Below are 13,228 nucleotides of genomic sequence, written 5' to 3'. Positions count from 1 at the left end.
GACCTCTAGGGTCTCCACCTGTTGCACCCTCAGGCATTTTGTATACAGTGTAGAGATACATTCATTGGTCTTATGTAACTGCACATTGAGTGTACAGGGTATATACATACACAACAGTTGGTGAGGAAAACCTCAGAGACGGAAAGTCTCTGCAAGATAACATGGTCAACTTGGCCATGAGTGTGGGTGGGGGGGTCCTGATGTGCAGGGTGTGAAGAAATCATAGGAGGAGGGGCTGGAGGAATTTAGGCGAGCGTTGAAATCACCAATGGGTTGTCGCTTGGTGTAGAAGCTAAGTGAGGATAGATAATAACTTTTATTTATATAGCGCCTTTAATGTGCTAAAACATCCCAAGGCCAGAATTTGAGGAGCACAGACATCTTGTGACATTGTGTGGCTGAAAAAAAATTAAGAGATAGGGAGGGGTGAGGCCATGGAGTGATTTGTAAACAAGGATGAGAATTTTGTAAACAAGGTGTTGTTTAACCGGTAGCCAATGTAGGTCAGAAAGCACAGGGTTGATGGGTGATCTTGGTGTGGTGCGAGTTAGTACACGGGCTGCTGAGTTTTGGACGACTTCAAGTTTACATAGTGTGGAATGTGGGAGGCTGGCCAGGAGTGAGTTGGAGTAGTAAAGTCTAGAGGTAACAAAAGCATGGATGAGGGTTTCAGCAGCAGAAGAGCTGAGGCAGGGGCAGAAGCGGGCAATGTTACGGAGATGGAAAAAGGTGGTTTTAGTTATGCCGTGTGTTATATATGTAACTACCTTGTTTAACCACCAGAGGGCTCATCCCCTGGAGTCCCAAGAGATCCCACAATCCCTTGGGAGAACCTGTACATAAGGAGGCCTCACGGGCTGGAGAGGCACTCTGGAGACCTATAATAAAGGACTACAGTCACACCCTACTTTGAGCTCACAGTAATTGGTCAAACTCTTTATTCAATACATAACAACTGGCGACGAGATACAGATGGCGAACCCCACTGCAACGATGCAGAGAACAGTGGGCATCCTGGAGAAATTTTCGGAGGGAGATGATTGGGAAACCTTCGTGGAGCGACTCGACCAATACTTCGAGGCCAACGAGCTGGAAGGAGAAGCGAACACTGCCAAATGAAGGGCGATCCACTTCACCGTTTGCGGGGCACCAACGTATGGCCTCATGAAAAATCTGCTCGCTCCAGCGAAACCCACAAAGAAGTCGTATGATGATTTGTGCACACTGGTCCGGGAGTATCTATACCTAAGGAAAGCGTTCTGATGGCGAAGTACCAATTCTACACATACAAGAGGACTGAAGGCCAGGAAGTGGCGAGCTACGTCGCCGAGCTAAGAAGCATTGCAGGACATTGCGAATTTGAAGGACACTTGGAGCACATGCTCGGGGATTTCTTTGTACTTGGCATTGGCCATGAAGTAATACTTTGCAAACTTTTGACTGTAGAGACCCCAACCTTGAGTAAAGTCATAGCGATAGCCCAGGCATTCATCGCCACCAGTGACAATACCAAACAAATCTCTCAGCACAGGAGTGCTGCTGCAAGTACTGCGAACAAAGTAAAGTTGTTTTCTAATCGTAACGTACAGGGCAGGCCTCACATGCCTGCAGCTGCACGTCCGCAGGTGTCTCAGAGTCCACCATCAAGGGTGGTGAATGCAAGACCATTAACACCTTGTTGGCGCTGCGGGGTTTCCATTCATACCCTACATGGTGAGAGAGAGGGTGGAGATTGAGTTGGACCGGCTGCAATGAGAGGGCATCATTTCGCCGATCAAATTCAACGAATGGGCCAGTCCGATTGTTCCAGTCCTCAAGGAAGATGGCACTGTCAGAATCTGTGGTGATTACAAATTAACTATCAATCGTTTCTCCCTGCAGGATCAATACCCGCTACCAAAGGCAGATGACCTATTTGTGACGCTGGCGGGAGGAAAAACGTTCACGAAGCTAGACTTGACCTCAGCCTACATGACGCAGGAGCTGGAGGAATCACCGAAGGGCCTCACCTGCATCAACACGCACAAAGATCTCTTCATTTACAACAGGTGCCCGTTTGGGATTCGATCAGCCGCGGCGATTTTCCAGAGGAACATGGAAAGCTTATTGAAGTCGGTCCCGTGCACCGTGATCTTCCAGAACGACATCTTGGTTACAGGTCGGGACACCGTCGAGCACCTGCAGAACCTGGAGGAGGTTCTTAGTCGGCTTAATCACATGGGGCTCAGGTTAAAATGCTCGAAGTGTGTTTTCCTGGCGCCTGAAGTGGAGTTCCTGGGGAGAAGAATCGTGGTGGACGGCATCAAGCCCACCGATTCGAAGACGGAGGCAATCGAGGACGCACTGAGACCACAGAACATGATGGAGCTGCGGTCGTTTCTAGGACTCCTGAACTACTTTGGTAACTTCCTACTGGGACTTAGCACATTGTTAGAACCACTGCACTCTTTACTGCGTAAAGGAGATGAATGGGTATGGGGTAAAAGCCAAGAAAATGCCTTTGTAAAAGCTAGAAAGCTGTTATGCTCAAACAAATTGCTTGTGTTGTATGATCCATGTAAGCGTTTAGTACTAGCATGTGATGCGTCATCATACGGTGTCGGGTGTGTATTGCAACAAGCTAATGAATCTGGGAAATTCCAACCGGTTGCTTATGCATCCAGAAGTCTGTCTAAGTCTGAGAGGGCCTACAGCATGATCGAAAAAGAAGCATTAGCATGTGTTTATGGGGTAAAGAAAATGCATCAATATCTGTTTGGGCTCAAATTTGAATTGGAAACCGACCATAAGCCACTGATATCCCTCTTTTCTGAAAGTAAGGGGATAAATACGAATGCATCGGCCCGCATCCAGAGATGGGCACTCACGTTGTCTGCATACAACTACGCCATCCGCCATAGGCCAGGCACAGAAAACTGTGCTGATGCTCTCAGTAGGCTGCCATTGCCCGCCACAGAGTTGGAGATGGCACAGCCTGCAGATTTAGTTATGGTAATGGAAGCATTTGAGCGTAAGCAATCACCTGTTACCACTCGATTAGAACCTGGACGAGCCAGGACCCCTTACTGTCCTTGGTAAAAAAAAATTGTGTGTTCCACGGGAGTTGGTCTAGTGTCCCATTAGAAATGCAGGAAGAAATAAAGCCGTACCAGCGGCGCAAAGATGAAATGTCTATACAGGCAGACTGCCTGCTATGGGGTAATCGGGTAGTGGTACCAAAAAGGAGCAGGGACACTTTCATTTGTGATCTCCACAGTACCTACCCAGGCATTGTAATGATGAAAGCGCTAGCCAGATCCCATGAGTGGTGGCCTGGTATCGGTGCAGACTTAGAGTCCTGCGTGCACAAATGTAACACATATTCACAGTTAAGCAATGCACCCAGGGAGGTGTCACTAAGTTTAAGGCCTTGGCCCTCCAAACCCCGTGGTCCAGGGTCCATGTCGACTATGCAGGCCCTCTTGGGAAAAATGTTCCTAGTGGTTGTAGATGCGTACTCCAAATGGATTGAATGTGAGATAATGTCGGCAAGCACGTCCGCTGCCACCATTGAAAGCCTGCGGGCCATGTTTGCCACGTACGGCCTGCCTGATGTCCTTGTGAGTGACAATGGGCCATGCATCAGCAGTGTCAGGTTCAAACAGTTCATGACCCATAATGTGATCAAACATGTCACATCTGCCCCGTTTAAAGCAGCGTCCAATGGTTAGGCAGAGAGCAGTGCAAGCAATCAAGCAAAGCTTGAAGAGGGTAACTGAAGGCTCACTGCAGACTCGCCTATCCCGAGTCCTGCTTAGTTATCGCACAAGACACCACTCGCTCACCAGGGTTCCCCCTGCTGAATTGCTCATGAAAAGGGCACTTAAGACAAGGCTCTCGTTAGTCCACCCTGAACTACACGAACAGGTAGAGAGCAGGCGGCTTCAACAGAATACATATCATGATCGCGCAAATGTGTCACGTGAAATCGAGATTAATGATCCTGTATTTATGTTGAACTATGGAGAAGGTCCCAAGTGGCTTCCTGGCACTGTCGTGGCCAAAGAGGGGAGTAGGATGCTTGTGGTCAAATTTTCAAATGAACTCACCTACAGGAAACACTTGGACCAAACCAAACTTAGATTCACAGACTATCCAGAGCTACCTTTTTTGACCCTCCAACACACACACCAGTGGCAACCGACCCAGCGGTTGACCACAAAGCAGAAGCAATCACTCGCAGCAGCCCAGCTGGACTCGCCACGCCAGGCAGCCCAGCAAGGCCAGCTGAACAGCAGCCTAGCGAGGGCCCAACAAACGACTCACAAAACCAGCATTTGCACCGAGATGATCAACCAGGAAAAGGAAGGCCCCCAGATCGACTCACATTGTAAATAGTTACACTGTTGACCTTGGGGGGCGGGGGGGGGGGGGGGGGGCGGGGCGGGGGGGGGGGGGGGGGGCGGGGCGGGCGGGGGGTGGTTAGTGTTGTTATGTATATAAACCTGTAAATACCTTGTTTAACCACCAGAGGGCTTATCCCCTAGAGTCCCAAGGGATCCCACAATCCCTTGGGAGCACCTGTACATAAGGAGGCCTCACAGGCTGGAGAGGCAGTCTGGAGACCTGTAATAAAGGACTACGGTCACACCTTACTTTGAGCTCACAGTATTTGGTCAGACTCTTTATTAAATACATAACACCGCGGATATGTGGCTGGAAACTCCTTTCAGGGTCAAATATGACACCTAGATTGCAAACAATCTTGTTTACCCTCAGATTGATGCTAGGGAGAGGGATGGAGTCAGTGGTTAGGGAAGGCAGTTTGTGGCGGGGACCAAAAATAATGGCTTCGGTCTTCCCAATATTTAACTGGAGAAAATTTCTGCTCATCCAGTATTGGATGTCGGACAAGCAATCTGACAATTTATATACCAAGTGGGGTCGACAGAAGTGGTAGAGAGGTAGAGCTGGGTGTCGTCTGTGTACATGTGGAAACTGACTTGGTGTTTTCGGATGATGTCGCCAAGGGGCAGCATATAGATGAGAAATAAGAGGGAACCAAGGACAGATCCTTGGGGGACACCAGAGGTAATGATACGGGAGTGGGAAGAGAAGCCATTGTAGGTGATTTTCTGGCTATGATTAGATAGATAAGAATGGAACCAGGCAAGTGCAGTCCCACCCAGCTAGGCAATGGTGGCGAGGCGTTGGAGGAGGATGGAATGGTCAACTGTGTCAAAGGCTGCAAACAGGTCCAGAAGGATGAGGAGGGATGGTTTACCTTTGTCACAGTCACAAAGGATGTCATTTGTGACTTTGATGAGAGCAGTTTCGGTACTGTGGTGGGGACGAGAACCAGATTGAAGGGATTCAAACATTGAATTCATGAAAAGATGATTACGGATTTGGGAGGCAACTACACGTTCAAGTACTATTATTATAATACAAATATTATTATTATTATTCCTAGAGAACTTGGAGGAGGGTAGAGAATAAGGACAGGTGAGACGGATCATCCAACGCGAGGTACGCAAAGAAAGAGAAGGTGCCAGAGGAATTAGGGGACGGGGAAAGATGAAACCTGGTGATAAGGACCATGTCATCGCAGTGGCAGTTCTGCCTGAGGACATTGCACTTATACAGCATGTTTAACATAGCAGAATGCCTCAAGTTGCTTTGCAAAGGAAAGATTAGATACTGGGCACGAGCTTGGGAGGAGGGTTAAGAGAGGTGACCAAAAGTACAATTGAAATGGTAGGTTTCGAGGAGGCTTTTTGAGGGGTTTAAGAACGAATACTAGACTGCTGTGGCCTGATGACTGAAAGGTGTACCAATAATGGCAAAGGGGAGGGATGGTTAACATTAGAAGGAGAGTCAGAATAACAAATGGTAGGTGCTGTTTTGGTGCATCTCTAGGGGAACTGTAGCCTTCCAATACCTCCTGCAAATTGGAAGCCTGGATGGGGTGAGTTGGCAGGCTATTGGATTTCGGGGGCAACATAGCCATGACCAATCCTGTCCTTGTTGGTGCTCCAATATTCCAGCACGACTCACTGAATCACCAACTCACCGAATCACCAACTCACCGAATCACCAACTCACCGAATCACCGACGCACCGAATCACTGACGCACCGAATCACCAACTCACCGAATCACTGACGCACCGAATCACGATCCGGAGCAGAAGCCCTAGCTGATCTTCCAGTTAATACAACTCAGTCACATGCTGCTTCTGCCACTGGGTGAGTGGTTTTGAGATTTCATTTGAAGGATATAGGTGGAACAGAATTGTTCAAAGGGTTGCCTGCGCACATCTATTTATTTATAAGTTTATCTGTCTGTCTGTCTGTCCATCCATTTATTTGTCTACTTAGTTATCTTACAGTATATGTTTATCTGTCTGTCTAACTTTGTGCCGAACTATTTCTCACTCTTTCTATCAGAGGCAGTTCCGGAGGAATTCTCTGGAAAAGTTCCTACCAGTGACAAGACATACCCATAGAGTTACCCTTTCCTCAAATGCCAGATGAAACCAGATCAAAAGTGACACAGCACAATGTCTTCAACCACCAAACACTCTGGTTTGCTGTTATCTCTGTCATTCATTTTAAAAATTCATGTTGCAGCATTCCTGGACTGAGATCCATTCCAGTTCATCCTACATTTTAATTAGACCTCAGTCCTCTAACCCACCATAAATCACCCTGGGGCATTCACTGTAACCATGCAAATCAAACCGGCAATAAAGAATGATTTGGAGAAGTAAAACCTACTGCACTCTTGGGATCAATCTTCGGTCTCTCCATGGCAATAGTAATGCAGTTCAAGAAGATAATGACCAGAACAATGTGGTCGAACATCTTGTGCGAAATAATTTTGCTGCAAATGAGACGGATCCTGAAAAAGAAAAATATCCATTTACCCTCAACACACAACAATTACAGCGAGGCACAACCATCACCCGCAACCAGTGACCAAACCGAGCAGACACTACCTTACTCTATAAGTTCAAAACCTTGAAGGGTGTTGATAGGCCCAATCTATTCAATCTCTTCTCACAGGTTAACCCTCTCATCCCAGGGATCAATCAGTAAACCTTCGTTGCACCGCCTCCAAGGCAACTATGAACTTTCTCAGATAAGGAGACTAAAACTGTACACAGAACTCCAGGTGTGGTATCATCAAAACCCTGCACAATTGTAGTTAAGACTTCTTTACTCTTGTACTCCAACCCTCTTGCAATAAAGGCCAACATGCCATTTGCCTTCCTAATTGCTTGCTGTATCTGCGTGCAAGCTTTCTGTGTTTCCTGTACGAAGACACCTTAATCTCTCTGAACAGCAACATTTAAAAGTTTCTCACCATTCAAAAAAATATTCTGTTTTTCTATTCTTTCCACCAAAGTGAATAACCTCACAGAACAGAAAGTGCTGGAAATACTCAGCAGGTCAGGCAGCGTCTGTGGAGAGAGAAACTGTTAACCTTTCAAGTCGACGAAACGTTCCGATGAAGGGTCATCAACCTAAAACATCAACCTAAGACAGATGCTGCCTGACCTGCTGAGTATTTCCAGCATTTTCGCTATCCTTTACCTTTTTTTTTTTACAGTCTGCACTCATTGATGGTGGATAGCAGCCAGACCATAATAAGTGCATCCCTCAAGCTACCCCGAGTCCTGGTGACACCCCCACCCAGCCAAGCCCAAGAGTCTAACCCCCACTAGCAACTTGCAATCAAGATACTCCATGAGTGGAGTGAACTTTCTTCAGAACTCGTACAAGAGACAAATGAACCTTTCCGGATGCTTTTGTTAGGCGGTCAGCTCATGCCACATATAGCACGATGTACTCGTCTTCTCATTGCTGCATTCACTTCAGAACAAAGCAAATAACGGTCTCAATGTTCATACACGTTAAAAAAAAACACCTTCAAACAAAGATGAGTTAACATTAGTAATCCTTTTTGCCTTTTGTGCCAGTTTAGTTCTACAAGAAGCACTGCAGCAACTCGCCAAGGCTTCTTCGGCAGCACCTCCCAAAACCGTGACCTCTACCACCTAGAGGAACAAGGGCAGCGGGCGTATGGGAACACTACCACCTGCAAGTTCCCCTCCAAGTCACACACCATCCTGACTGGGAAATATAGTGCCGTTCCTTCATCGTCAATGGAACTCCCTCCCTAACAGCACTGTGGGAGAACCTTCTCCACATGGACTGCGGCGGTTCAAGGTGACGGCTCACCACCACCTTCTCCAGGGCAGTTGGGATGGTCAATAAATGCTGGCCTTGCCAACGATGCCCACAGCCCAGGAACGAATATAAAAAAAAAAGTGAATGTGTGCTGATGAGAAAACTGACTTTTCCTCCCCAGTCTTGGAAGACGGGCCCCACTTCTCGAAGCTACTTTTGCCACTTTCCCTTCCCGAAACCACTTGCATCTTTGACAAGAGCTCTTGAAATAGTTGCTCTTTCCTTTCCCCCATTGTGGGCAAACCCTGGCAGGCAGCTCAATATAGTCAGTGATATGAAACTCTGCTGCCCATATCCTACCCCGCACCAAGTTCTGTTCACCCATCACTCCTGTGCTCGCTGACCTACATTGGGTCCCGGCTTGGCAACGCCTCGATTTTAAAATTCTTGTTTTCCAATACCTCCATGGCCTCGTCGCTCCCTATCTCTGCAGCCTCTTTCAGCCCTACAACCCTCCGAGATCTCTGCACTCCTCCAATTTTGGTCTCTTGTGTATCCCTGATCTTTATTGCTCCACCTTTGGAACCATCTAGGCCCTAAGCTCTGGAATTCCCTCCCTAAACCTCTCCGCCTCTCTAACTCTCTCTCCTACTTTAAGGCACTCTTTAAAACCTACCTGTTTCACCATGCTTTTGGTCACCAGTTCTAATAAATTTGTTTGGTTACACTCCTGCGAAGCGCCTTGGGATGCTTTACAATGTTAATGGGCGCTATATAAATGCAAGTTGTTGTGTTACTGGGAGGACGCGCTGACCTGCTATTTTCTAATCCCTTTGGCAAAATAAGAAAACATTTCCTTTTACTGACCAGCACAAAGTCCATGGTTTATAGTTTCTTACTTGGACTGTGGTGGGAAGAGGTAGAGTGACCAACCCTCGCGCTCCCGGAAACAGGGCGGCAGCTTGGCTTGAATCCATGCCCGTAACCGTGCCCCTTTACTCTGCGGAAACAAGTTGGCACATGTCAATCCTGGTGTCTGTATACCAGCTTCAGTCACTGAAAAGGGGAGGCTTCACTTTCCAGCTCAGTACTGGAGGTGATTCTTTTTATTTGTCGGGACACAAACAATATTGGGCCTGAATTTGCGGTCGGAGGCTTCCCGCGGGCGGATGCCACCAAACCGCAATAAAACTCCGCACTCACCTGATAGTCCTGGATCCACGGAGACTCGCGATCCTGGGCCTCTATGTGCAGGCCTGCGTAGAGGCCCATGTATCCCAGGGGTGCAGTCGGTGCGCAAGCATCCCAGGGATCATGTGGGCCAGCCCAACCAATCAGAAAGGGTATTCCCACTCTGTTTATGAGGAGTTCGTTTGCGTACGGAATCCCCATATGCTTAATAGGAATCACCCCAAAAATAAATGTTTACACACTGAAATAGAAAATAATCATTACATGTTTCAAATTCATTAAAGTACAATTTAATTAAACATTTAAAACAAAAAAAATATTTTTTGAAAAATAAATTAAAATCTTTTTCACCAACTTATTTGATAGATTTTTGAATGTAAAAATGATTTAAAAAATTCTATTTGAATAAATTCTCTTGCAATTGACTGCACATAAAATGCAAGCATTTGTAATGGACTTAATAAGAACTTCAAACTTTCAAATGAGTAACGTCATTAACAACACAGAGAGTAAAATGATTCCAGATTCAAATCAAATCATTTCTGATGTGGTAATATCTCCTGCAACTGCAGTTCTTGAAGTACAGAAAGTTGCAGGAAACTGATAGACTGATGTCAACTCACAAATGTGCCTTACTGTTAATGCATTGGGTTTGGGAAAACTGTCAGATTTACCTGATTGTCCAGGCAATCCACATCTGCTATGCCTCACATGGCTGTTATTTCAAATGTATTGTATTTATGTAGATGTTGGAGAACAACAAAATAACTTGCATCAATTTTCTACTGAGGAATGTCCACTGAGAACTAGACCAGTCAAGCTCATAATCAGAGTGAAACTCTTATCAACCATGGCGGGTGAGAGATACAGACAGAGGGTGAGAGAGAAAGCTGGCGACAGCGAGAAGGAGGGGAAGAGAGAGTGAGAAGGAGAGATGGAGACAAAGAGAAGGAGGGGGAAGAGAGAGAGATGAAGAGAGAGTGAGAAGAGGTAAAGACAGAGAAAAGGACGGGACGGGGAGGATTGGGTGCGGGGAGAGTGTTCCCGGTGTTGGGTGGGTCCGGAGCCGGAGGGGGGCATGCTCTTGGGATGGGGGCTGGCATGTTTGGGGCTGGGATTGGGAGAGACTTCTTCACTCGGGAGTTGTTGGCCTGTGGGGTTCCCTGCCGCGGAGAGTTGTTGATGCCAGTTCATTGGATGTGTTCGGGAGGGAGTTGGATGTGGTCCTTGCGGCTGGGGGGGGTCGGGGGCGGGGTGTGGAGGGGGCGTGGGGGGGAGGTGCTGGGGTGGGTGATCAGCCATGATCTTGTTGAATGGCGGTGCAGGCTCGAAGGGCCGAATGGCCTACTCCTGCACATATTTTCTATGTAAGAGAGAGTGAGAAAGAGAGATGGAGAGAGAGAAGGAGGGGAAGAGAGAGTGAGAAGAGATAAAGACAGAGAGAAGGAGGGGAAGAGAGAGTGAGAAGGAGAGATGGAGACAGAGAGAAGGAGGGGGAAGAGAGAGAGAGATGAAGAGATACTGAGAAGAGGTAGAGACAGAGAAAAGGAGGGGAAGAGAGAGTAAGAAGGAGAGATGGAGAGAGAGAAGGAGGGGAAGAGAGAGTGAGAAGAGATGGAGACAGAGAGAAGGAGGGGAAGAGAGCGTGAGAAGGATAGATGGAGACAGAGAGAAATGGGAAGAGAGAGTGAGATGGAGAGATAGAGGGAAGGAGGGGAAGAGAGAGTGAGAAGGAGAGATAGAGAGAAGGAGGGGAAGAGAGAGTGAGAAGGAGAGATGGAGAAAGAGAGAGAACTGGGAAGAGGGAGTGAGAAGCAAGAGATGGAGACAGAGAGAGAAATGGGAAGAGTAGATAGAGAGAGCGTCCTCTCCGCCTTGCCATGCCTCTCTATACCCAGTTTGCTCTCACCGTCTGTTTGAAGTGGGGAGCGTGGTGAAGAAGACACTTGCAGAGAGAGAGTGTGAGAGAACTTCCATTCCCTCTGTTAGCACCAAGTTCAAACACATATCCCCAGAGAAAATATTCAAATACAATACGCTGCTGAGTTCTACCAAACATTGTTGATTTCTTGTATTTTTCCGTCGCTGGCATCACTCACCATATCTACATCATCTTCAGTATGTTCAAACTCAGCTCTCTGCTCATCCATATGGAACTGGTGGAGCATAGCGGCCGGAGAGGTTTTACCATTACAGTCCTGCCGGTCCGTCGGTGGGGCCCTGCTGCTATGGATGCTGGGGGATCTGTGATGACTTGGTACTTGGAGGGTGTCGGGAATGTCGAACGAGCTCTTTATCTCCAGTGATTCCATGCGCTGTGGTCCCCTCCCGCTACCTGCTCGACTGGCTCTCTCATCCTCCGATCCGTCGCCTTCTTCGGAGCTTTCCTTGCCGTCACCGGAGAGGAGGGACTTCCGCTCGCCCGACTGATACTTGCGCTTCAGGCTTTGAGCTCGGCCAAGGCTGTTCCAGCTGGAGCGGCGGCTGTTCCAGCTGCTGGCTGTGCTCCAGGGAGCGTAGGGGGAGCTACGTGCACTGGTCTGAAAGGAAAGAAAGGTTGGAATAAAAGACCAATAAACCTTAGCCGCAGCCCAGGCTCAGAGTTGGAACGTGGAGAAGATGTAGCAGAGCTCATAGTGACCATAGGGTTTGTACCCAAGCAAGGTTCAGCACCTTCAATGAAAGGAGAGTGTCATGCCAATGATCATTATTGCTGGAGATCAAAAGAACATCACATTTATTAGACGGTTGGCATAGCCAGTGTAGAGAAGGAGGGAGGGCAAGAGGGGAGGAAGAAGGAAGGGAAAAAGGGAGGGGAGGAAGGAAGGAAGGAAGGAAAGAGAGAGAATGAGAGAAAGAGAGAAAGAAGAAAAAAAAAGCTTGCATTTATAAAGCAGGACATCCCAAAGCACTTTACAGCCAATGAAGTAATTTTTCTTTTAAGTGTAGTCACTGTTGCAATGTAGGAAACATAAGAACATAAGAAATAGGAGCAGGAGAAGGCCATTTGACCCCTCGAGCCTGCTCCGTCATTTAATAAGATCGTGGCTGATCTGATCATGGACTCAGCTCCACTTCCCTGCCCACTCCCCACAACCCTTTACTTATTATCGCTCAAAAATCTGTCTATCTCCACCTTAAATTATTCAATGACCCAGCCTCCAGAGCTCTCTGGGGCAGAGAATTCCACAGATTTACAACCCTCTGAGAGAAGAAATTCCTCTTCATCTCAGTTTTAAACGGGCGGCCCCTTATTCTAAAACTATGTCTCCTAGTCCTAGATTTCCCCATGAGTGGAAACATCCTCTGTGCATCCACCTTGTCAAGCCCCATCACTATCTTATGGGCTCGAAATTGAAGAACTTACCGCTGACTGCCGCCAACATTCCTCGGGTTGAACCGCCCAGTGCCACTTTCGACGTGGCCTGGAGTGGGCGGGAGGGGAGAGCCGCCGGGAAGTACCCGCCGACGACAGCGGACGGCTGAGCCGCGCGACTGACCTCCCGCCCGCTGAGCTGCGATATTGATGCGGGCGGGAGTCGGCGGCAGAACGGGGGTGAACCGCTGGCTGGAGGCTGGTCTGTCCCAGACGGTAGGTAGGAAGGTGGTGAAAGAAAGGTTAGTACGCTTTTTGTAATTTTTTTCTTTACAAGGACTTACCTGGATGGAGTCCCCTGAAGGTCTTCAGATTTTTTTTTTTATGCTTTTGCTTTTCAGCTCTTCGACCCTCCGTGGGCCCGAATCCATCCTCGGCAGCCTTTGCTAATGAGAACGAGAGCTCCCGCCGGCTGCCGCCCAGATTGGCGGTTTGTCCCTCATTTGATGCCCGCTGACCTTCGAGGGACCTCACCGAGGAAAATCCCG

General features: G+C 47.9%; 1 protein-coding gene across 1 annotated transcript in view; it reads right to left on the bottom strand.

Moving 5' to 3' along the window:
• Positions 1–13,228, bottom strand: part of cacna1g (calcium channel, voltage-dependent, T type, alpha 1G subunit) — a 372,532-nt gene that overhangs the window by 168,383 nt on the left and 190,921 nt on the right. The window contains exons 16-18 of the mRNA XM_070857502.1: positions 11,464–11,904; positions 9,073–9,173; positions 6,758–6,881 (exon numbers count right to left, since the gene is read on the bottom strand). Coding sequence (XP_070713603.1) covers positions 6,758–6,881; positions 9,073–9,173; positions 11,464–11,904 — 666 coding nt within the window. The remainder of the gene's footprint in view (positions 1–6,757; positions 6,882–9,072; positions 9,174–11,463; positions 11,905–13,228) is intronic.

Source organism: Pristiophorus japonicus, chromosome 16, assembly GCF_044704955.1.
Source record: "Pristiophorus japonicus isolate sPriJap1 chromosome 16, sPriJap1.hap1, whole genome shotgun sequence".
Classification (NCBI taxonomy): Eukaryota; Metazoa; Chordata; class Chondrichthyes; family Pristiophoridae; genus Pristiophorus; species Pristiophorus japonicus.
This window is presented reverse-complemented; position numbering and strand designations above follow the sequence as displayed.